We start from the raw sequence: 25,296 nt of genomic DNA, 5'->3' as shown, positions 1-25,296 counted from the left end.
CACAAGGATGATAGGGTCGACAAATTTAGATCGCCACTAGAAAAAGGGAGGGATGGGCAATGTCGGGCAATTAAGATTCCTGTGGTGGCAGAGCGCAAAGATTCCTTCTCATATCGAATATCACAGCAAGGTTCTTTAACTTGCGAGGAACATGGCATCTTTCCCAACACGGTGCACCACTATGGTATGTGGTCCGGTTTTTCGTATTACAGCCTGACAACCCCAGCATGTAACACGCCAGGGGTACCCCATTCCAACTCTTGCGGCACAAATCCCAGTTGCTCTGTGGGCAGAACGTTTAGCCCCGCAAGTTTTCTGAGCACTATTTAATCGCCTTTTACGACAAGCTTTGCGCTGCTGTAGGCCTATTCTTTTGATACGCGGACCTGCACGGGGCTGAACTGAAATGAATTCAAATATTCAAAGATCAACAGGGAATATTTAAGAAAAGTTTATAATAAAATTCATTTGAGAACTAGTTGATAATTACATAGAAACGGTTGAATGTAATAGAATAATCTTAGTCAACAAAAATTGAAACTTGGGCCGATGTTTATATTCAAAAAGCACTTATATAGTTCATTACTTTTCGGAACATGTTCCAAAAGCACTTCAATATGATAATAATAAAATGGGCGATTACAAAACAGCTGAAATTGGACGACAATCAAGTTTAACGACTTGGTGAGTGAAATGAATAGAAACAATAAATCTTGATTAGGTAATTACCTGTATCTAACCACAGACCGAATCAGCTAATTTTCATTTACATGTGATAAATATACCACATATTTGACACTTATCTACACTAGTGTAAGTCACTAATTAACAGGTAATGGAATACAGGACCAGTCGGAGGTATGTTCTTTGTCTGAAAAAAGCAGACAAGCGTGACGTAAAACACGGTATTCGCTCCTAGTTTATCCGACCAAGTAGTTTCAGAAAAGATGTTTGAATAAAGGTTTAGACAGCGACGGACGCAAAATGAGTTAAAAACCAGACTACACAAATAGTAAAATCAAGAATGGGCTTGTCATTATGAACATTTTACGAAATGTTAAAACGGAAACGTATGTGTCACTCCCAAACTAAGATTCGTGGAAAGTCCAAGTTGTTTGTAAAAAGATCTCGCACTAAATAAGCTACAATTGAAGATAAAAAGGGGAAATGTAATCAAAGAAAAAGTGCAAGAGGAAAGCCCCCACTTATAGAAACAATACAGGGTGATATAAGTACCTGCAAGATGGTGTAATGAAAGAAGTCAGAAAAATTGAATATGTCAAGATAAGACCTATGAATTAAGTTTTCTTTAATGTCCTACAAAGCAGTGATGACCACGACAAAAATGGTAACCTAATTATGTACATTAATCAAAAATGAAAAGACATATTAGATAATACAAATATCTTAAGGACTAAAGGAAGAGAACGACTTCGTTGAGCTGCAACTCCTCTAAAACCATATAAGGTCGAATATATTTTTGATATGTGGTAAAAATGTAGTGTTGTGTACTTCCTAAGTTTGTCTTTGTGACAATCTTTCTTCTACTTCTACGGAAAACGCCAATTTTGGGGAAAATTTCCCAATTCGGAGACCGTCATTGGTCCGTGTGTTACAACACGCTTTCGCACATGCTCAATCGACGTGCTGTCCGGATCATGTGTACATGTCTTACACGTGTATTGTACGTTCATTATTTTACTTAATTAAACGACATCCACCATTTTTCTGAGGTGCAAAACTGTCCAGACAAGGAAAGGCGTAGAACGTGTCGAAATAAACCTTCCTCTTCTATGTGTAAACATCTGCGCCCGAAGTCCGGACCCCTCCCCCATTTTATGTGTAAACTGGCATGACTGGTAAACCTCCTACCCATTGTTTTGAGTACAATATTGAATTATTTAAAATTTAAGAATTTATTATGCTGCTAACTGGAAGAAGCAGAACTTTCAGAAAATAAAAGGGTGTTGAACAAAAATAATAAAAAAAAAACCGAACAAACAAACAAACAAACAATAACGACTGGATCATCAATTACAAACAACAGGAAATTACATTTTCACACATTCAGAAGGGTGGGTAGAATTGAAGTCCAAAGAAGACCAAAAAAGTGCAGACCTAAAAGAAACTGAGATTATCTCCCCTTGGTAGGAAAGGCGGATAAAAAAACTTTGTGATAAAAATGTAGTTTAAAGTTGGAATAAAATCGGAAAATAGATTGGAACTTAGCATGGAAGTTAAGAAATGAACTATCTGACTGATGATATGAATATATCAAACTAAAGGTAACTTTTATATGAAGTTCAATAATTTATCTTCAATGTTGTGAGTACATTACGAATAGTGTTCATGGTCGTGTTGATACTATATACAACGGTAATTTTTAGTAAACAATCAATATGCCGAGAAAGAAATCGAAAGAACAGAATAAAAACCCTGAGTTTTTTTTTTGTTTGTTTGTTGGGGTTTAACGTCCGAGCAGCAATATTTCAGCTATATTCAGACGATGAACATGAAGTTGATAATAAAATGACCATGAAATGATGATGCAATGAAAAAAGGGATGGGACACAAGGATAATAGGTCGACAAACTTCGATCGCCACTAGAATAAGGGAGAATACCACAGTAGGGTTTTTAACGTGCGAGGAACGTGGCATCTTTCCCAACACGCTGCACCACTATGGTTTGCGGTCAGGTTTTCCGTATAATAGCCTGACAACCCCAGCATGTAACACGCCAGGGCTACCCATTCCACCACCTGGGGCACACAAAAAACTGTGGGACAGATTCATTAGTACTTCTCATATAACTATGGGAATTATACCCTTTTTCGGTATGAGAGAAAGAAGTTTGAAATGATAAGTTTTTGATTTTTCTTCTATTGGAAACATCCAAATGTTTAGCGGTGTAAATGGGAAGTAAATTCAAAGTTAACAATTTATCGTTATGTACATTAATACAACATAACAGGTCCTTTCATGGTATAATCATTTGGAGATATACTATACTTTTTAAAGATGGGTGATGTGACATCTTTCCCAACACGGTGCACCACTATGGTTCGCGGTCAGGTTTTCCGTATTATAGCCTGACAACCCCAGCACGTAACACGCCATTCCACCACCTATGGCACACATCCCAGTCGCTCCGAGGGCAGAGCGCCTAACCCCCGGTTAGGTTTCTGAGCATTATTTAGTCGCCTCTGACGAGAACCTTAGCGGTGCTGCAGGCTTATTCTTTTACCTGCACGGGTGTTTTAACATTGAATTTAGTCCCGTGCAGGTCCGGGTGTTAAAAGAATAGGCCTGCAGCAGCGCTAAGCTGGTCGTAAAAGGCGACTAAATAGTGCTCAGAACCCTAGCCGGGGGCTAGGCGCTCTGCCCACAGAGCAACTGGGATGTGTGCCCCAGGTGGTGGAATGGGGTACCCCTGGCGTCTTACATGCTGGGGTTGTCAGGCTATAATACGGAAAACCTGACCGCAAACCATAGTGGTGCACCGTGTTGGGAAAGATCCACGTTCCTCGCACGTTAAAGAACCCTGCTGTGGTTTTCGATAGGAGTAGGAACCTTTGCGCTCCGCCACAGGAGGCTAAATTGCCCGACCTTACCCATCCCCCTTTTTCCAGTGGCAATCAAAATTTGTCCACCCTATTATCCTTGTGACCCATCCTTTTTTTTCATTTCATCTTCATTTTATCATCCATTTCATGTTCATTGTCTGAATATAGCTGAAATATTGCTGCTCGGACGTTAAACCCCAACAAATAAACAAACAACGGGAGTAACAAGTGTTGTGGTAGGACTGCAGACCCTCTTTGACAGTTGTGAGTATAGAGGTGAAAAGTTTTGAAATTGGTTTGGTGGTACATTTTGCAGATCCAGCTATGAAACGTTGTTTGTATGGATTGTTGTGGAATTTAGGAATCCAGTACATAGACGGTAAATCACAATCATCGTCCTTGGTTGAGAGACCAAAACAGGATAGCACAGATTTATGGTTTTCCACAATCTCTTCTTTGGAGAGAGTGGTAGCAGTATAGGTCTTATCATTGCTATTGTTTTCTACGGCTACCTCTGATAATAAACATTGGATGTAAACCGTTTTGCAGACAAAAACAACGTTGTTTTGGGCTTTGTCTGCTGGTACGACAACATATTTGTTATGTATAGTAGACCATGTTTTTGCTACATCGGGGTCTTTGAAAACTGATGCAGCCTTGGCACTTATTGACCTACTTAAAACTTCCATTCATTTCAAAATTAAAGACCTCACGGCCTTTAACCACTCTGACAGAGAATCAATTCGTTTTCGATGATGGTTAAACCTCCCGTAACGACGTGACCAGAAGGACCATATTTGAATAGAGAGGTTTTGCAAGAACAGTCAGGTGGTTTAGCCTTGAAGTCCTCGAGGTTCTGCAATAGCCTTTTATGTTTGAAAATTTTGGATGCAATGGGTGAAGTATAGGAATATGAAATAATTGGTATGGATTTGTCTTTGAAATATGGGGGAATTTTGTTAGTAACGTTTTTGTGATGGAGGATGTTAGCCAAATTAATTGCATCTATACCTTTGTTGACAAACAGTAGTGGAAAAAATGATCGTTTTTCTTCGTCTTGACTTTTCACACAAATTGATTTAAAGAGTCTGTGGAAACCAATATCCAAAATGATGAAAACAAGTCGGTATAATGATGAGGTACATCATCATAGATCCTATCTATAATACAATATGGAAAACCTGACCGCAAACCATAGTGGTGCACCGTGTTAGGAAAGATGCCACGTTCCTCGCACGTTAAAAAATCCTACTGTGGTATTCTCCCGGAGTAGGAACCACAGGTTCCGCGTAAGGAGACTAAATTGCCCGACCCTACTCACCTCCCCTTATTTCCAGTCGACCCCATTGTCCTTGTGTCCCATCCCATTTTTCATTTCATCATCATTTCATGTCCATTTTATCATCCACTTCATGTTGATCGCCTGAATATAGATGAAACATTGCTGCTCCGGGCGTTAAACCCCAACAAACAAATCATTTCATCATCATTTCATGTCCATTTTATCATCCACTTCATGTTCATCGCCTGAATATAGCTGAAATATTGCTGCTCGGGCGTTCAACCCCAACAAACAAACAAAACAAAAGTTCTATGCAGGATATCCCAAGGAACATTCATACTAAGTTTGGTTCTGATTGGTCAAGTAGTGTCTAGACGAGAAGTTTTTTGAAAGAAATGACAAACAATAGCAGATAGATCTCATCATGAACACTTTTACCGCGTGTCAGAATTTTAAGAGAAGATTTAAAAAATATTGTTGACGACGACGGACGCCAAGTGATGGCAATAGCTCACCTGGTCTTTTGCCAGGTGAGCTGAAAAGATTGCATACAAAAAGTAATTTTAAATGGAGGAAATTCAGATTGATTGATTGTTGGGGTTTAACGTCCGAGCAGCAATATTTCAGCTATATTCTGACAATGAACATGAAATGGATGATAATATGGACATCAATGATGATGTTTGTTTGTTTGTTGGGGTTTAACGTCCGAGCAACAATATTTCAGCTATACTCAGACAATGAACATGAAATGATGATGAAATGAAAAAGGGATGGGACACAAGAACAATGGGAGGTCGACAAATTTTGATTGCCACTGGAAATAGGGAGGGATGGGGAAGGTCGGGCATTTAAGCCCCCTGTGGCGGAGCCCTATGTTTCCTACTCCGGGAGAATACCACAGTAGGGTTTTTTAACGTGCAAGGAACGTGGCATTTTTCCAAACACGGTGCACCACTATGGTTTGCAGTCAGGTTTTCCGTATTATAGCCTGACAACCCCAGCATGTAACACGCCAGGGGTACCCCATTCAACCACCTGGGGCACACATCCCAGTTGCTCTGTGGGCAGAGCGCCCTAGCCCCCGGCTACGGTTCTGAGCACTATTTACTCGCCTTTTACGACAAGCTTAGCGCAGCTGCAGGCCTATTCTTTTGACACCCGGACCTGCACGGGGCTAAATGATGATGAAATGAAAGGAAGGCACACAAGTATGATAGGGTCGACAAATTTAGATTGCCACTAGAAAAAGGGAGGGATGGGGAAGGTCGGACATTGAAGCCTCCTGTAGTGGCGGAGCGCAAAGTTTCTTACTCCTATCGAATATCTCAGCAGGGTTCTTTAACGTGCGAGGAACGTGGCATCTTTCCCAACACGGTGCACCACTATGGTATGTGGTCAGGTTTTTCGTATTACAGCCTGACAACCCCAGCATGTAACACGCCAGGGGTACCCCATTCCACCTCCTGGGGCACACATCTCAATTGCTCTGTGGGCAGAGCGCCTAGCCCCCGGGTAGGTTTCTGAGCAAAATTTAGTCACCTTTTACGACAAGCTTAATGCTGCTGCAGGCCTATTCTTTTTATTCCCGTACCTGCACGGGGCGAGGCCATTCAGAATGGTCGGAAGTATCAACTGGCATACCAAAGAAAGTCTCCCCGGTCAGGTTTATTTCATAACATATAACAACTTAATAACACTTTTTGCAGACGATGTAAAAAGGTATGCAATACTGGACAACGCCAGATATGGTGAACCCTTGAAAAGAGAAATAAGTAAATTAGTGCGATGGTCCAATATTTGTTTTATTTGTTGGGGTTTAACGTCCGAGCAGCAATATTTCAGCTATATTCAGACGATGAACAACATGAAATTGATGATAAAATGAACATGAAATGAAAAAGGGATAGGACACAAGGACAATGGGGTCGACAAATTTTGATTGCCACTGGAAATAGTGAGAGGTGGGTAGGGTCGGGCAATTTAGCCTCCTGTGGCGAAGCCTATGGTTCCAACTCCGGGAGAATACCACAGTAGGGTTCTTAACGTGCGAGGAACGTGGCATCTTTCCCAACACGGTGCACCACTATGGTTTGCGGTCAGGTTTACCGTATTATAGCCTGACAACCCCAGCATGTAACACGCCAGGGGTACCCCATTCCACCACCTGGGGCACACGTCCGAGTTACTCTGTGGGCAAAGCGCCCTAGCCCCCGGCTAGGGTTCTGAGCACTATTTACTCGCCTTTTACGACAAGAGCTTAGCGCTGCTGCAGGCATATTCTTTTACTATCCGGACCTGCACGGGGCCGATGGTCCAATGACTGGTTGTTAAAATTCTATCCGACAAAATGCAAACACATTTACTTCGGTCCGCCAACAAACAGAGTATATACAATGGAAGGAGAAACAATAATCAAATCCAAAGAGGAACAAGACCTCGGTATTATAATAATAGATGAAATATTAATACTCTATCAGTTGTAAGCCAAAAAGAGCGAAACAGAAACTACGAACGATCAAACGATGTTTTACTTATACGATCAAGAACATGTGTCTTTCACTCGATAAAAGTATACTCCGTCCAAATTAAGACTATTGAAGAAGTGTATGGTCAGTCTTTGTTTGTTTGTTGGAGTTTAACGTCCGAGCTGCAATATTTCAGCTATATTCAGACGATGAACATGAAATTAATGAGAAAAATGAACATGAAATATTTAGTCGCCTTTTACGACAAGCTTAGCGCTGCTGCAGGCCTATTCTTTTGACACCCGGACCTGCACGGGTCGTATGGTCAGTCATTCTTGTCAGAAATATACCGACCGGTAATTGAAACTTGAAGAGGGGTCTGAGGGGCCCAGGCTTAGATGCGTAATCTGGAGACAAGGGAAACCATATAAAAGGCATACTGTAACTTGATTTTTCAGTTAAAAATGTCAGTATGGAGATCTAGAGCAGTACCTAACCATTACTTTCGACGAAAAAAAAACTTAAAAAAAGATACAAATTTTATTTTGTCATGATTTGAATTTCATATTTTTTAGCTAAGATATTGCTGCTCGGGCGTTAAACCCCAACAAGCAATCAATCATATTTTTTTTCATAATTTCTTTCGAGTATCAATTGAAATGAAATTTGTAGTATGTTGCTTTTCAGTTACCCACGCCATCTTTGTTTAGTTTTGAAACTTCAAGAAAATGATTGAAGAGGGTGAACGTCTCAATGTGTGCCAAAGTGGTTAAGACGATAAGTGAGGGTGAACGTCTCAATGTGTGCCAAAGTGGTTAAGACGATAAGTGGATTAACGCCGGAAATACGATTGTGAGTACGACAAAATCGAAGTCACTTCAAGAATTATTGTCAACGACTTATATTTTAAATGTTATATCTGCAACAATATTTGATGGAATTTAAGACGAACGTAAATGAATAATTCAAATCCTTCAGACAACCATCCGAAATACGACCTTGATCATGATGAAGATAGAAATCGAAAAGAATATACTGTCTAGACTTGTTGCGACTCGTACGACGAAAGTAAAGTTCTTCACTTTTATCATCCATTTCATGTTCATCGCCTGAGTATAGCTGAAATATTGCTGCTCGGGCGTTACACCCCGACAAACAAAATCTTGACTTTCTTCAAAATTTATGTAGTTCTGACCGTCTGAAACCACAACGAAATAGAAACTTATTTTAGAATAGCAGATAAGTTTTGAGTTAACTTACAATTAAAATTTTAATGTTTCCTAAATGCCTAAATTAGTGTTTTCAATTTCTGCGACTCATTACATAAGCAGACGTTTTTGTTTCAAAATACTTTACAAATAAGCTAGGAAAACTCAGCAAATCTCACCAAAGAGTACCCCGTTCTCCACCATACAGTAACCCTACGGAATAATTATAAGCTACGTCTCTTCATACAAGAAGTTGATGTCATTCGGAAATCAAATTCCGTCACATGGCATAGCTGTAAAATTTTAAGTATCTTTAATAAGTAGTGCAGATAAAACTTGCGAACATTTTAGTTGGGCGAACAAACTCACGAATTTAACTATGCGATCAGATTGTTAGTGGTCTATTAAAGACGAGGACCCGTGCAGGTCCGGGTGTCAAAAGAATAGGCCTGCAGCAGGGCTAAGCTTGTCGTAAAAGGCGACTAAATAGTGCTCAGAACCCTAGCCGGGGGCTAGGGCGCTCTGCCCACAGAGCAACTGAGTTGTGTGCCCCAGGTGGTGGAATGGGGTACCCCTGGCGTGTTACATGCTGGGGTTGTCAGGCTATAATACGGAAAACCTGACCGCAAACCATAGTGGTGCACCGTGTTGGGAAAGATACCACGTTCCTCGCACGTTAATGAACCCTGCTGTGATATTCGATAGGAGTACGAACATTTGCGCTCCGCCACAGGAGGCTAAATTGTCCGACCCTACCCATCCCCCTTTTTCTTGTGGCAATCAAAATTCGTCGACTCTATTGTCCTTGTGTCCCATCCCTTTTTTCATTTCATCATCATCATGTCATGTTCATTTTATCATCCCTTTTATGTTCATCGCCTGAATATAGCTGAAATATTGCTGCTCAGGCGTTAAACCCCAACAATCAATGTTCCGCCATTAGATGACGTATTCCTCTATAGCATATTTCATCCAAAAGAAGGAACACAGTGTAGCCAGATCCCATAATCTCAGTTTCCGCTATACATTTGACATGGTTTTTTTTTGCATTTTATACATCGCATGTACGCCCCCCCCCCAAAAAAAAAACAAACTTCAGATAAAGAACACTTCATACACTATGCAGTCAGTCTCGTACCTTGACCTATTCGTTGAGATTGATGGAAGTAGCCAAATCGAAGAACAAACGCGATGATTTCTATTGTCATATTGTCAACTTTTCCTCGTATCTGTGGCAATTGTCATACCTAATACGTTGTGCCAACTTTGCGGACTTTTCTGCCTTTTTGCTACGCTTATGGATTAGGATTTGCAATAAGATTAAAGTCACCCCTACAAAAGTTTTATGGTCGGCATCATGAACTCGTCGATTTCGTACTTCTAATATTTGGCACTTTACAGTTAGAAACAGCTTCTAAATCACCCTAGATTGGCTTCAAATATATTTGCTCTACTTGGACTGACTACTTTTTACCATATTAATTGCAGGAGCTTTCAAATTGTTCTGATTTTGTTATTTTACTTGGGACGCTATATTAACACAGATTGGGCAGCGCTAAACCAAATACTGTTGATTCAAATTTCCTATCATTAAACAGTAATCAAAGTAACCAAGGTTCTAGTTGAAATCAAATGAATTAAATCCAGGGACAAAAACCAGACATGGAAAACGCACACAACAAATAACATAAAATAACCAAAATATACATACAAAGTTAAAAAAGTAAATGAGCAACTTGGACTCCACTAAAATTTGGAAGCATGGACCAGGTGCACCGGTAGGGTAAGCGTCCTCTGCTTTTCTAGAAACACGTAAAATTAAGAATACATACATGTATTTCCAAAAACAAAGTGGAGATGCACATAAAGTATTAACAATTATGATTGTTTACTCTTGAGTCTAGATCTCGAGTTCTCCCGTAAGCTTTTGTACAACAGTCACGTTTCCATAATTGAAGTTTGTTTGGCAATCTTTCAGTATTTCCATATCTGCAGTGTAAGTACAAGAAAAAAATCTTTCTATACTCTCATATACTTTATTAATTGCTTGAACATGTCTAGGCGTTATGGTTCCCTATTATTACACGTAAACTATGGAAAAAAATATCAAGTTATTAAAAAAATGGTTTTGCAAAGTATGCGATGGTTTACACGGATGTTTATATAAAAATACAGTTCTTTTTTCGAGACAGAAAGCATTTGTCATTTTAAGAGGTTGTCCATGTAAAAATCAGTCATATCCTATGATATTGGTGGCACTTTTATCCCACTGAATTTTCTGTTCCAAAGTATTTTGTATTTATTATATGTAAGTCAAATAGTATAAAGTTTGTGTTAAATCGACAATGGATTGCACAGAAAATGATATTTAAACTTCACTAACAAAGCAATCAAATTTCGCTCAGATTAAAGAGTTACTTCCCCTTTTCAATGAATTTCAATGCTTTCTATGTAATTTATTTCTCTCTTATTGTTACAGATTATCTACAATTAACATATTTTTTTCATGACCTTTTATTTCATAAAGTTTAGTCTTTATCTATAAAGATGACATAAGGTCCTAAATGCATTATTAGTTTTGTCAAATTGGAATTATCCTTCAGTTAGACTGTTTCTGTCTTTGAACTCTGCAGTAGTCTATTCTTCCCTTTGTCTATCATAAAATTTATAGTTAGGCCGTAATTGGCGAACTTTAAAATTATGTCTTCGAATTTGTCGCTGTTTCATTTGTTATTTTTTTTAGCCTTTTCATTAAATCTGATATTTTCTTTCTTTTTTGCACTTGTTTCTTGAATTGTCTTTATTATTTCTTAAGCCTCTTTCTTGCTCTCCAATTTCTAGGTCATTTCTTTGAAACATCTTGGAAACATATTTCACTTCTAAAGTGCCTTCCTTCCTCGTTGTAAGAGCATACTGTGAATGATTGATTGATTGTTGGGATTTAACGACCGAGCAGCAATATTTCAGCTATATTCTGACTATGAACATGAAATGAAAAAGGATGGGACACAAGGATAATAGAGTTGACAAATTTTGATTGCCGGTAGAAAAAGGGAGGGATTGGTAAGGTCGGGCAATTTAGCCTCTTGTGGCGGAGCGCAAAGGTTCCTCCTCCTATCGAATACCACAGTAGGGTTCTTTGACGTGCGAGGAACGTGACATCTTTTCCAACACGGTGCACCACTATGGTTTGCGGTTCAGGTTTTCCGTGTTATAGCCTGACAACCCCAGCATGTAACACGCCAGGGGTACCCCATTCCACCACCTGGGGCACACATCCCAGTTGCTCTGTGGGCAGAGCGCCTAGCCCCGGCTAGGTTTCTGAGCACTATTTAGTCGCCTTTTACGACAATTGTTTGTTGGGGTTTAACGTCCGAGCAGCAATATTTCAGCTATATTCAGACGATGAACATGAAATTTTTGATAGAATGAACATGAGGTGATGATGCAATGAAAAAGGGGTGGGACACGAGGACAATGGGGTCGACAAATTTTGATTGCCACTGGAAATAGAGGTGGGTAGGGTCGGGCAATTTAGCCTCCTGTGGCGGAGCCCTATGGTTCCTATTCTGGAAGAAAACCACAGTAGGGTTCTTTAACGTGCGAGGAACGTGGCATCTTTCCCAACACGGTGCACCACTATGGTTTGCGGTCAGGTTTTCCGTATTATAGCCCGACAACCCCAGCATGTAGCACGTCAGGGGTACCCCATTCCACCACCTGGGGCACATCCCAGTTGCTCTGTGGGCAGAGCGCCCTAGCCCCCGGCTAGGGTTCTTAGCACTATTAAGTCGCCTTTTACGACAAGCTTAGCGCTGCTACAGGCCTATTCTTTTAACATCCGGACCTGCACGGGGCCCTTTTACGACAAGCTTAGTGCTGCTGCAGGCCTATTCGTTTAACACCCGGACCTGCACGGGGCAAGCATACTGTGAAAGTAATTTTATTCGTGAATATCAATTTTCGTAGATTTGGTTAGAAACATAAGCATTGTGGATTCTTGAAATCGTGGTTTTGAGATTTTCAGTATACACATCAATGGAAATTCTCTTTTGGATGGGTACTAAATTTCGTGGTTTGACCTACCCACGGAAACCGGAATTCCTTTAACAACAGTACTTTCACAATATACCAACGAGAAAGTCTGATATTTTGCTCCTCTGTTATTCACTTAATGACAAAACACACTTCAAATTTCCAATTTTTCATCAGATTCTTAAACCGGTGAAACTATTCTAAGGATCACCTGTATTCTGATTCATCACCAGAGATCTTTAGTACTTGGTACAATGTTAATTTCAATGACATGAAGATTCTTTTAAAATTATATTTGTGGCAGTGAATTGCGTTTCCACTTCGATGGAATATAGCTGAAATATTGCTGCTCGGGCGTTAAAACCCAACAATCAATCAATCAATCGACGGAATGGTGCATTACTTAGACTGAAAAGGAAATCCCGGAAGCTTTGGGCAGTAACAAAATATTTCAGTTTACTTTCTCATTTATATCGAGATTTTTTTAGGATTTCCGATGAAAATATGTCAAAAAGTCGATTCTTATGTATACGGGTGTATGAATTGTACCCATATGCCGTATATGATCAGGGTTATATCTGTTTTTGGACAAATTCTGGGGAATGACTGAAGATCATTGATCGATTTTCATTTAAAGTAATTTCACACTTGCAATTGCAAAAATTAATTATAAAATTTTATTCGCCTTTGATTAGCACACAACTTGGGCACTAGATCGGGTCTTGAAGTGAGCTGGGCACTAAATAGAGTTTCGGGCTAACATCAACCCATCGCATAAGAAGTTTTGACCTAGTTTTATTTCCCAATTACAAAAAAGTTAATAGCCTTTTTAATCAATATAGGTAAGACACTATCGAGTGTGGTTGCACTGAACGGTTGTATTTCAATCAATGTATAAAAGGTGTTTTTTTTTAATTCATATACTGTAGGATGTTTTAGACGTATCAGCAGACTTGCAAACGTTGATAGTCGCGATTGTTTTAATTGTCCAACACGCTAAAACGCTCTGTCGTTTAAATGTTGTAATGATTATGATTCCTTAGACCTTGAAATGACTTCTTAAATTACAACAATATCTAAGATGTAGATGAAATCGCTTAAATGTAATGTATATTGCGAACTCTATACGGCTTCATATCATTTATTGTTTAAACTTTACTTTTGCAGAATTATAGACATTCTGAAAGTTAAAGTCCTTAATGTAGAGGGCGATATTATTGTCGATGTTCTTTGACGTAATAGTTCAGAGATCTGTCCTAAATTCAGTTATACATGACAATTATCTTACATAACAAGTGGCCAATTTACGCAAACAAGACATACATTTAACAACCTTCTAATCTAGTTAACCTAGTTTGAGGTGAAGTATTCTGTAAAGATATTTTATATGCAAATGGGTACTACATATAATCGAATAATCAATACACACTGACATGTAATAAAAATACAAACTACATTTCTGCGTCCAAGTAATCTATTATGCTTGACTTACTCGCAAGCACTTGAATGTAATCATTATGACCACGTAGCCATAGAAACATGTGTATTGATTTCAAATTGAAATGGATGGATGGCACAGAGGTCATCTGCGGCCACTGGCGAATGTTATAGACCGGACAGTCGATTTATCCTCTGATTGACCCCGATGTAAAAAAATATCTGTACAGCTGTAAAACATGCTTCTAATTATAATTTGAGGCTCATCAGGGAAACTTTAACATGCACACAGAGAAATTACTTGACTTGTCAAATTTTAGTCAGATATATTCTCTTCTTGTATTCGTATGACTGTAAAAATGGATTTTTTCTCATCTTAACTTCACCACGTCAAAAGTTTGTGCATATCGTAACCGAAATTTTATAAAGGTTTGACAGGTGTACGTTTGTGATTCGATCTTATGGACATTTCCCCGAACAGTCCTGATTACCACCGTTGACATCATGCATTTGACCTATGTTCATGAAACACATATTATTCAAAACGCCTGGAATGTCCTGCAAATTAGTTTCATGACATATTAGCATTTATCATTGTTAAAAGAATATTAAATAGAAGAGTTTCAAGGGTGACCCATCGACCTTCAAAACTTAACCATATTCGATTGAAAACGTTTGTTTTGTTTGTTTGTTGGGGTTTAACGTCCGAGCAGCAATATTTCAGCTATATTCAGACGATGAACATGAAATGGATTATAAAATGAACATGAAATGAGAAAAAAGGACAAATTTTGATTGCCACTGGAAAAAGGGGGATGGGTAAGGTTGGACAATTTAGCCTCCTGTGGCGGAGCGCAAAAAATACGTAAAACACTTTTTTTCATATACGTACATACACACAAAAAATGACATGTACGAAGAAACTAAAGTGAATATGCGCTACCCGGACTTCACAAAAAATGTAGTACGCAATGGCCCCAACGTATTGCTGAGATTCCGTTTGCATTTGAAGAAGAAATTAAATATTATTTAGCAATACAATGTTAATGCATGAAAATGGTCGAACGGAAAAAGATAAGGAGTTGCAGGAGTGTAATGAATTGAAACGAAATCTCTCCTACAATGAATGAGATCGGAATTCTACTTTATATGCTTATCTCTCGTTCTAATTTGGGGTAATATGAAAATTTCCCCCGTGCAGGACCGGGTGTCAAAAGAAAAGGCCCGCAGCAGTGCTACGCTTGTCGAAAAAGGCGATTAAATAGTGCTCAGAACCCTTGCAAGGCACCAGGGCGCTCTGCATACAGAGCAACTGGGTTGTGTGCATCAGGTGGTGGAATGGTGTACCCTGGCATGCTACAATGCTTGGGTCGTCAGGCCATAATACAGAAAACCTGACCGCAAACCATAGTGGTACAACGTTCCTCGCACGTTAAAGAACCCTGCTATGGTATTCGATAGGAGAAGGAACCTTTGCGCTCCGCAACAGGAGGCTTTCTTGCCCGACCTTGCACATCCCTCCTTTTTCTAGTGGCAATCAAAATTTGTCGACCCCTATTATCCTTGTGTCCCATCCATTTTTTCATTTCATCATCACTTCAACTTCATCGTATGAATATATTGCTACTCGATCGTTTAACCACAACAATCAATCAATCTCAATAAAGATGGGTATTGTGATAAAAAAGAGTTTTTTTTTTCACGCTAAGTTAAAACTAATGCAATTCAACTACAAGTTTTACGCGAAGTTACAACTAATGCAATTCAATAACAATTAATGTTTTCAGCCCCAACTTCCCGGGAAATAAATTGCCCGTCTCATAAATTGATGTTTACAGTCAACGCCACTCCTTCAATATTTTATATGTAAAACTGTTAAATGACAAGGTCGAAAAAGTACACATATACTTCCTGTAAACTTCATCTACATGGCACTGCTATGCCAACGTTATTTTTATTTTACATAACTTAAATTTTGTAGTTCGGCAAGAAAAGACACATAGCTAAATAAATAACACATTATGACGTGAACAGAATTTAGCCTTGACGAATAAATATTTTGACACGGAAAAAAGTTGAAACAGAAAATCGATAAGGTGATCTGATGATTTAGTTAATTGACATACGTGTACGTAAAACATGTATAGTTCTCACATAAGCTGATTCCAAGACAATAATAACGTACTTTACACTAATTACGTAATATTTCTACATGCACCATATGCACTTTTTATGCAATGTTTCCTGTCAACGCGCCCATTATATAATACGTATGCGCACGCATATGCTTTTTAAGGTCAAGTAATACAACTGAAGTCATGGCTTCGACTCGCCAAAGAAAATGCTGCACGGCGTGTGACAAGGGGTTTGATAAATGGCAGAGTTAGTTTGGCCGTACAGATACTAGGTAAATTAACATAGTGACCGGTAAATCACCGCTGACCGCTCTTTTTTCGTTTGCATGGTATAGTACATCGGTTCCGCTTTGTTATTATTACACACACACTAAAAAATCGTCGGGTCATATCAGTTCAAGCTTCCACGTGATTCAGATATGTTTATTCTCAACATATTCTAATTGTAAATTACATAATATTTCCTTGCAGTTTCTACCTCAAATGTGAAAGGCAAAGGTTTAGATGCCACTTTATACTCAGGGATTAGCTATTTTTCGATGAATTTGAAGTCAAGCTAGAAAGAAATACGGGGTAAGTTTATATAAATTATTTTCAATAGAGAGAGATTAGATTTTTTGTTTGTTCCATTTTAAAATAACCTATAAATTACTTAACTTTGACCGAGATTAATGTTGTAGATTAACGCAAACCAGGTAGTTAGTTATCTACCGGTGTTCTATTTTTACCAATACACAACCACGTAACCTGTATTATGTATTGGGGTCATTACTATGTCAATAAAGGATGGCCTTAAATGACCCTTAGCGAGAAATATTATGAGTACGCACCTAGTATATAGCATTACAGCCCAAGAGACTCGATTACACAATATGTACAAGGTCATGCGTACATATGAATCACGTGTGGGTATACGTAATCTTGTTTACTTCATTGCAATATAATGACTGAATTCTATAAGCTTGTGAAACGAATTCGGTATTGATCAAGATGGCTATGTTGATTCATCATGGAAGTAAAGAAATTTTTATGTTTTTAACAAATTGGTTTGGAAGGTATGTTGTCTTGTTTTCCAACATTTACATTTGTTCGATTTTTGTCTGTATTGGTTTGTCTAAATCCTTCCTCGTTTTAGTAGATCTATAAATAAATGGTATTCAATTATGACAACTAATTTTACTCCAAATGAAGGTAAATTTGAGCATTCATATTTTAAATTTTAGATACTTAAATTGAGAGGAAAAATTCAGACTATTTTGTACATGTTTGAAAAATGATTACAGAACGAGCGACTTCCATATGAAGAAAGAATTAGTTGAACTGAGTTTTAACTGTTTGCATTTATTACATAAGCATACATAGATGTATCTTTACCGAACTTAGATGAACTTACTTTTATTAAGTATTATCTTTAAAACGTAATTTTATAAAAGAAGTGTAAACGCAATTTTTAACGATTTATTTGAACTAATATACCCCAAACGATACAGAATCTACATTTCAAATTGTGATTAGCTGTATAAACTGCTTGAATGGTCTTCTTACTACTAAGTCTCTGTTGTCTATGTAAGAAAATTCCGTTTTCATCAGTCTTTGACTTTTAGATTAAGTTGCTAAATATCCGACTTGAGTACTTCACGTTTGAGACATAAATAAGTTCAGTGGCTTTTTAAAACAACTATTAGAATAGACAGTAATTTCAGTTGCAGAGCCAGAAATTTCGAAAAGGAGGACCCACTTACTGGCCTAATGTGACCGCTCCCTTTGGATAAGTTTGTGTATATCAGTATTGTTTTTTGTCTATGAATATTTAAGAAGAAAAAAAAGCATGAAGGTCGTCATTTTGAAAAGTTTAAAATTCTAATTTTGAGACTCGATGTGCTTTACTTCATATATCATTGCATGTACGAGATAATGAAATCTATACCAGAAAAAAATGGATAACTAATATAACGAGAACTAGGCAATGAACCTATTGCAGTTAAAAATCATTAATTACCACTTCAGTTTCACAATAAATGTGGTTTCTGTTAAAACGGCCTTTGACCTAACTACCTAGAATGGTTATATGCTCTTTTTATGTCAGGGTTAGTCAAATGTGTACACAAATGTATTATAAAAATATGGGGGTTCATTTCCACCTTTGAGAAAGAGAGAGAGAGCAGTAAAATAAATAAATATAATATAAGTAGTTATCTAAATATGGGGTGTCGTTTGTTTATTTTATTTCCATTGTTGTAAACAGTATTTATTGTAAAATCACATACTTTATAAGTTTATTCATTGGATGTTACAACTAGCACGTACTAGATATTTATTAAACAAAGGAGTCTCCCCCTCTAATTGTTTACCAAGGAGCATTTTATTACCTTATTTCTAATGAATTATGTGTGACAGCCTGCCTTACCGATCGATATGCTCATGGTCACCACACTATATATTTTGCCAATGAAGTTCACGCACGCCATATTTTTCATTATAGAAATAGATCATTGTGTAGCAATCACATTTGGTCATTATCATCATATGTCCTATGATAGATTTATAATAGTAAATACCTAATCAAGTCTGAAATTTAGTTTTAAAAATGTTTTTATTTGTAAAGCGTGTTCAAGCAATATATTATATGAATGGTTTAAAAACGATTTAGCATTACCTTTTCTGAGTACACATTTAGAGCAGTGACCGACTTAGGTAATACGAAACATTAATAATTCTCTATAAATAGACAAGGAACTCATTCTTCATACATATAAATAAGCATGTTTAAAGAGTGTTTGTTAAAAAATCATATTTAAAGAGTGTATGTTAAAATTGGGTTCGACATTGATTTTTAAAAGATCGATGTCACTAAGATTTGATAATCTGTAACAGCTGAGAATTCCAGGTCTTATCTAAAATTAAACATTTATGTATAAAGCATATTGTAGAATGTTGTGTATTGATCCTTTTCAGTTGGCATGCAGGACATACGCAGGTGTAAGAATGGTTGTATTTTTTATTTTCTTTGTTCATCGATCTTTATCGTCCCTTTAATTAACGCAGGTATGGGATATTTCTTTTTTTTTTGTCCAGCGTCATTGTTAAAACACTGGACAATAAAGGTCATGCCCTGGTCTTGACATCTTTGACATTAGGTGAACCCTAGCTAGTACAATAAAACATAGCCTGAAATGAACCCTTTCGTTCTGCATTAATAAATATGCATAGTGAAATCAGTAGTCGGATACTTAAAAAAGATAATTTAAACATCACTAATGATATTTTTGAACGATCATTAATTAAAATGATTGTCGGTTTAACATACTCCTGACACTAAATATACAATTAAATTGGATTCGTGAGAATTTATTGTGTTTTATTGTTATAAGGCAAATTATTTTTTATGAATAGGTTTTGCACCAATTTCAGGATATGTGAATTGCCCATCACAACATCACTTGAATACGAGTACTTTAATTAAACGACGTTAATTAGACTCTTTCAAGCTATGTTGAGTAGGATTTAACATTGAAACGGAAAGACCTTTTTTGAAACCCTTTCGTTAGCCATTTGTAAAGCACATTAAATACATTGATATCTCTACACATTTAAAAACTATGTCAAGCATATACATTTAAAGCAAAGGTGTAACAAATGTGTCTTTGTCTTATTCTGTTTTTAACGCGCATTTTATTGTAGTGTTGAGACGTGCTATGCATGAATGTTCAAGCTTGGCTTCAATTTCACCTGTACGCTGTTTTTTTTTTAAATCCAGAATAATCGTGTTTAAATATATCGTTCCACAGCAGTTAATAGTAAAAAATAAGAATACCAAAAAAAATCGTTACACCTTTTGAATAGTATGAACATTTACCTTACACCTTTCCCGTAAGTTCTTTGTCATTTATCTTAATTTTCATGAAAAATTTATATTATATTCTTTTTTTTTTGCGGTAAATACTAGAAAATGAGAATAATGAATAAATGAACAATGGCCATGATTAAAAGGTTAAAAGGAACTTCATACAAATTAGAAAACAAATAAAGAATATGGGCCCAAATTTTCGGCCATGCGGCCTTCGTCAGGGGCAAAAAGTATTGTAGAGAAAATTGACAACTGCCGACCCACACCACAGAGCCCTTCAAAATATTAGAAAAACCTTTCCAAAGAAATCGTCATTACCCATAGCCTTTTTACTAGAGAATGCTAAGTTTACCCTATTCAAATTCTGCATTTGTGTCTTCCAATGGAGGTAGCCAACACAAAATGAAGCAATTGGGAACGTAAGATTTTTTCGATGAAGCCATATATACATAAATTTTATGACATTTTTTTCGGGTTTATTTTTGAAGTTATATGGTCGTCATCATGAACTCGTAGATCGTTATGGTGTATCCATCAGCATCATGAAAACTGATTTATTCAACGGGTCATAGTTTTCCTTTCGTCGTTTGTCTACGGACTTGACTTTTTATGAGCAACTCGGCGGGTGTTTCTAGAAAAGCAGAGGACACTTATCCTACCAGTGCACCTGGTCCATGCTCCCAGTTTTAAGTGGAGTCCGGGTTACTCATTTACTTTTGTTACTTTGTATGTATGATTTTAGTTACTTTATGTTCTTTGTTGTGTTTGTCTGTTTTCCATGTCTGGTCTTTGTCCCTGGATTACATTCTTTTGATTACCGCTATAACCTTGGTTCCCTTGATTACTCTTTGATTTCTGTAGAGTATTCAGAGAACCAAAATCATTTATCGTTTTTTTTTCGTTTTTAGTTCCTCAATGGATGTCGAATCAGATTCCGATGCGGGTCAAAGATGTGGTGTAAAATGTGACGACGACAGTCGGTCAAATGATTCAAATCCCACCATACCGACGTGCATTGTAAATCCTACCTCAAATGACCAAAACATGAGTGATGGTGGACAGAGATTCATTCCAAGTCGGAAACGGAGGGAGTTTATTCCAGAAACTAACAAAGATCAGTCATACTGGGAAAAGCGAAGAAAAAACAACGAGGCTGCCAGACGATCTCGTGAGAAAAGACGGGTTCAAGACGTCGTTTTAGAAAATCGTATTATAGAATTAAGTCGAGATAATCTTCAATTACGAAACGAATTATATGCCATAAAGAAAAAGTTCGGACTTCCACTTAATGAAACATTTCAAATGGATGAAAATGAAAGTGAAAGTCAATCTGAAAAGACCAGAATGTATTCAATGAATCAAGGGATGTCCGGATATATGAACTCCCAAGTCCCTAATCGTAGTCCTGTTGGAACATCTCAGGCCATTCCGATAACCAATCCCTTATCAGGAAGAATACCACAAGGTAACTACCCAATTAAAACATTGCCATATCTATTTGCTTCTTCGTCTGATCCATACGCGTCACAGTCTTTAGTTCCATCTACAAATTCTAGTAATTCCAGAAATGAAAATGACTCTGATTATAGTCCCAAATCTACATCATACAATCAGTCTGATCTAAATGAAGAAATATTCCGAAAACAAATAAAGATGAATTACGAACGGCTATCTAACCGTAACTCTGAACACGAAAATGATGTTCGCCAGACAAGTGAAAACAATGATCTTTTGTTCCGATACCAAGACTCAGGAAATAACCACCCTCAGGACAACCCATCACTCTCATTTTCAACGGTCCCTACCTCATCACAGATGTCGTTATCAATGGCAGCCTACTGTCAATCTCGTGACAGATCCAACAGTTTTACATCACGTTCTTCAGGGCCTCATCAAGAGGACGACGAACTTTCTCAGGATCAACCATTATCTTTGACTGTTAGACGACGAACTAACAGCTTCTCAGGAAATGAAAGCTCAAATTCCATATCATCGTCTGGTAGCCCTGTATCAAACAGTCCCCAAGCAATGGCCTTACCTCATAAGTTGCGACACAAATTTCCAGTGGATCCTAAAAATCAGCCATACCCTCAAGAATACGACAGTTATTTCCTCAGTGGACTCACGCAGCTTTCGGAAATAGCATTAGCTCAGTCGAATCCTCTACCTCTTGTTAAACGACCTCAAGAAGATGAAGGGAATGAAGCACCTTCAGTAGGTGGTCATTACGTAAACCCGCGATCTATGATCGATCCAAAATACGCGGAACGTCGTAGGCGCAACAATGAAGCAGCCAGAAAATGCAGGGAAAATAGAAAAACACTAACTCAGTTGCGGGAAGTCAAGTCAAATTACCTCGAAAATGAAAATGGTAAACTTAGGGAGGAACTTGACGTGCTGCAGAGTGAAATGAAAAGATTAAGAGATCTTGTTGAGAAAAAGAAAGGCATAAAAAGAAATGTAAAGGAGGATGTAAATACTTCTAGTCCGGACAGTGAGTCGCAACAGTAGATGGTCTAGTTAATCTCGTTGGCAGCCTCTGAAAAATCGTGGATCTTTCAAGGACATTGTATTGTATTTTTTTCTCCATTTGTTTTTAATGGAACATTTTACATATTTGCTTTTTCTTGAGCTCTATATGTACGTTCTTATTTTTTCAATTTTATTTCCAGTGATAAGTGCATTGCAAAGACTTTGCAATATCATAACTGTGTTTAAAAGACATCGGGTCAATATTTACGGGTGTAGAAAAAAGATATTTTATATATCGATGTTAAGAATGGATACATGTTATTTATATTGAGCACTTACCTATATTCATATTATATATATATATATATATATATGTGTGTGTGTGTATATGCATTTTGTTCTAATGTCTAATTGGCTAATGTCAGGTTGACTGGGTTTTTATTAATATGTTTTCTGGTTTTGTCAGGGATACCTTTGTTAAGTTTCATGTAAGATGTATGCAGTAATATTTTTTTATCTTCAGAGATAAACAGCAAGTACGTCAGTATTGCATTTGATGCAGTCTGCCGTAATTCTTTACTGCGAGCTATAAGCAATTAAACTCATTGGCATTATCATCTTTACACTACTTGGTCATTGTCAATCTCATTTCCTTCCGTTTTAAATTATAGTTCGAGGTAAAGGAATATTATTTGAGGACCCGAAATTCTTTTCATTCAGACTGCAGTTTTGCAAGGTTCATAATTGAACTAAAAATTTGTTCTGTTTAATAGATTCACTTCAAAGCACTTCAACACAACGTAAAGGTCCCCTCAGTTAAGAATATCTTTAACTTTACTTGTAAAAAGAGGAAATAGAATTTGTTATTGCTTGAAGTGTTTGGGCGTGCAATGTCCTGGGGTACATACACACAACAAGATAAGTACAACCATAATATGTAATATTAATAGATGTTTTGTTGATTGTTTTATCTTTCAAACGCGAGAATACTTGTATACCGAATTGCACTATGGTTTTAATGTTGTATATGTTAATACAATATATACATTACAGTTTTTGTTTAAAATTAGAATTCGATATTGTTTAAGAATGCTAAGGTGAGAAAGTGCAATGTAAATGACATTTTTCACAGAAAATAAGGAAGAGATAGTATGATTTCACAACTAACTTTATAGAAAAAGATAAAACCATATTGATAGTAAAATTTAAAAAATAAGACATAATTTCGACAAGTTAATTAGTAAAATTATTACCAGATTGACGAACATGATACAACGGAAATTCGTTTAATACAAACGTTGTGCGATTCAGAATGAACATTTTATAGCAACAAATGTCTTCATTTCAGCCGAACATGCTAAGGATTGGAACACTGCGTACTAAAATCAACCAAATGGACGTACACGTTTAAATGTCAAGATTCTTTGAATTTAAAAAAAAAACTTTCATGGAAAGTCCAATATTTACCGATTTCGGATTATTCTTTCTTTGTAATATTGCTTTATCTTTGCATTGCTGTTTCAAATAATAATGTGCCATACTTTGTCAAGTTGCCATATTTACACTGTTGAAAACGGTGATTTTGATAACGATATTAAGTTTTTACTAAATAGTGTATTTGTAAGTAATTGTAAGCTGTGCAGAATCCTAAATTTGTAAAAATAAACTATTTTTATTTTGTATTTTAGTCTACGTGAAAGCATATAAACAGATTTTAAGGAGTATTTTATATGATGTATTGTGATTTAGGTTGAGATGTTGTGTTGTATTTTTTAGAAGTTTTACATACCAATTCGTTATTGCAAAATAACAAGGCGGTGAGCGGTAGATATGAATATATTAGTATTAGTGTCTTGTGCATAACGAATTTTAGGAGGACAAGGTATTTTTTTCAAAAATAAATCGCAAAGCAACTAAAAGATAATTTTATCATACATTTGGTTCAACTATGGTAAAGAAACTAGACTTCACATATTTATTTTAAACACGTCGATAATTTTATGAAGATGAAATTCCTTTATTTCAAACAATTTTATAATTCGTATAAAGAATTATGTTGGTAATACGTATACATTGATCGAAACTCGTATAAAAATGATTCTCTATGAGTTTCGATCATACAAGCTTGTTTAGCTCAAAAGATCGACTTACCGGATCATGATTTTAACTTTTGTTTAAAGTTGGTGAAGAAAATCTTTAAAAGTAAGTATTTTCCAAGATTGTTTTGTGCAGATTTATTTTGTAAGTTTTATTTCAATGTGAAAAGCTACTTTATACTTTGTGCGTGTGTATATATATGAACTGGCAATTATGGTGCATTTTAATTGTTATATTATTGTGTGTTCAATTTTTGCATTTTTTTTATTTCTATAACCCTTTAAACGTTTTTCTCATCTTAAAATAAAACAACAAACAAGATTTCTTGGATATTCTTCTAAATTAACATATTTTGAAATATGGTTTATGTTGTTAATTGTTTTTTTATTAAATCGGTTGATCTAAAATATATATAAAAATATAAAGTTCAAACACATTCACATTAAAACAATTATTAAATCGGTTTATCTAAAATATTTTAAAAATATATAGTTTAAATACATTCACATCGAGAAGCAGCCAGTGATTGATGTTAATATCACGTGGAACAATCGGGTTTACCACTTGCTACCTCTAACATTATTCTCTAATTGGAGTTAGTTTTCCATTGGCATTGTAGTTCTAAATCGAATCTTAATCTACCTCAATAACTTAGTAGAAAACTTCGTTCTTGCTTACATATGTGTCATATGGATAAGTCACCTCTTTACTTTGTTGTGTGTCAGATATGAATAAAAACATAATTATGACA

General features: G+C 36.7%; 2 protein-coding genes across 3 annotated transcripts in view; one reads left to right on the top strand and one right to left on the bottom strand.

Annotated features, from left to right (window-relative positions):
• The window catches only part of LOC148629631 (uncharacterized), a 22,477-nt gene extending 5,474 nt beyond the window's left edge, over window positions 1-17,003 (bottom strand). The window contains exons 1-2 of the mRNA XM_088554466.1: window positions 16,960-17,003; window positions 10,415-10,511 (exon numbers count right to left, since the gene is read on the bottom strand). Of these exons, the coding sequence (XP_088410592.1) occupies window positions 10,415-10,511; window positions 16,960-16,973 (111 nt within the window). The 5' untranslated portion in view covers window positions 16,974-17,003. The remainder of the gene's footprint in view (window positions 1-10,414; window positions 10,512-16,959) is intronic.
• LOC148629630 (uncharacterized) lies at window positions 16,261-25,296 on the top strand. Of its 2 annotated transcripts, XM_088554459.1 has the most exons (3): window positions 16,261-16,401; window positions 16,601-16,702; window positions 20,885-25,296. In XM_088554459.1, exon 3 carries the CDS (start codon window positions 20,892-20,894, stop codon window positions 22,485-22,487), a length of 1,596 nt encoding a protein of 531 aa, XP_088410585.1. In that variant the 5' UTR covers window positions 16,261-16,401; window positions 16,601-16,702; window positions 20,885-20,891; the 3' UTR covers window positions 22,488-25,296. The 2 variants fall into 2 exon arrangements, with proteins under 2 accessions (XP_088410585.1, XP_088410583.1); XM_088554457.1 differs by lacking the exons at window positions 16,261-16,401; window positions 16,601-16,702 and adding an exon at window positions 17,025-17,184.

The sequence above is a fragment of the Perna viridis genome, chromosome 1, assembly GCF_037379345.1.
Source record: "Perna viridis isolate PV_CMFRI_1.1 ecotype Kerala chromosome 1, ASM3737934v1, whole genome shotgun sequence".
NCBI lineage: Eukaryota > Metazoa > Mollusca > Bivalvia > Mytilida > Mytilidae > Perna > Perna viridis.
This window is presented reverse-complemented; position numbering and strand designations above follow the sequence as displayed.

Excerpts from the sequence above, each read along its gene's own strand:
- LOC148629630 (XM_088554457.1), top strand. The coding sequence starts at position 17,120 with ATGGCTATGTTGATTCATCATGGAAGTAAAGAAATTTTTATGTTTTTA. Across the intron at positions 17,185-20,884 it reads TTAACAAATTGGTTTGGAAG|TTCCTCAATGGATGTCGAAT; the intron begins GTATGTTGTCTT and ends TTTCGTTTTTAG.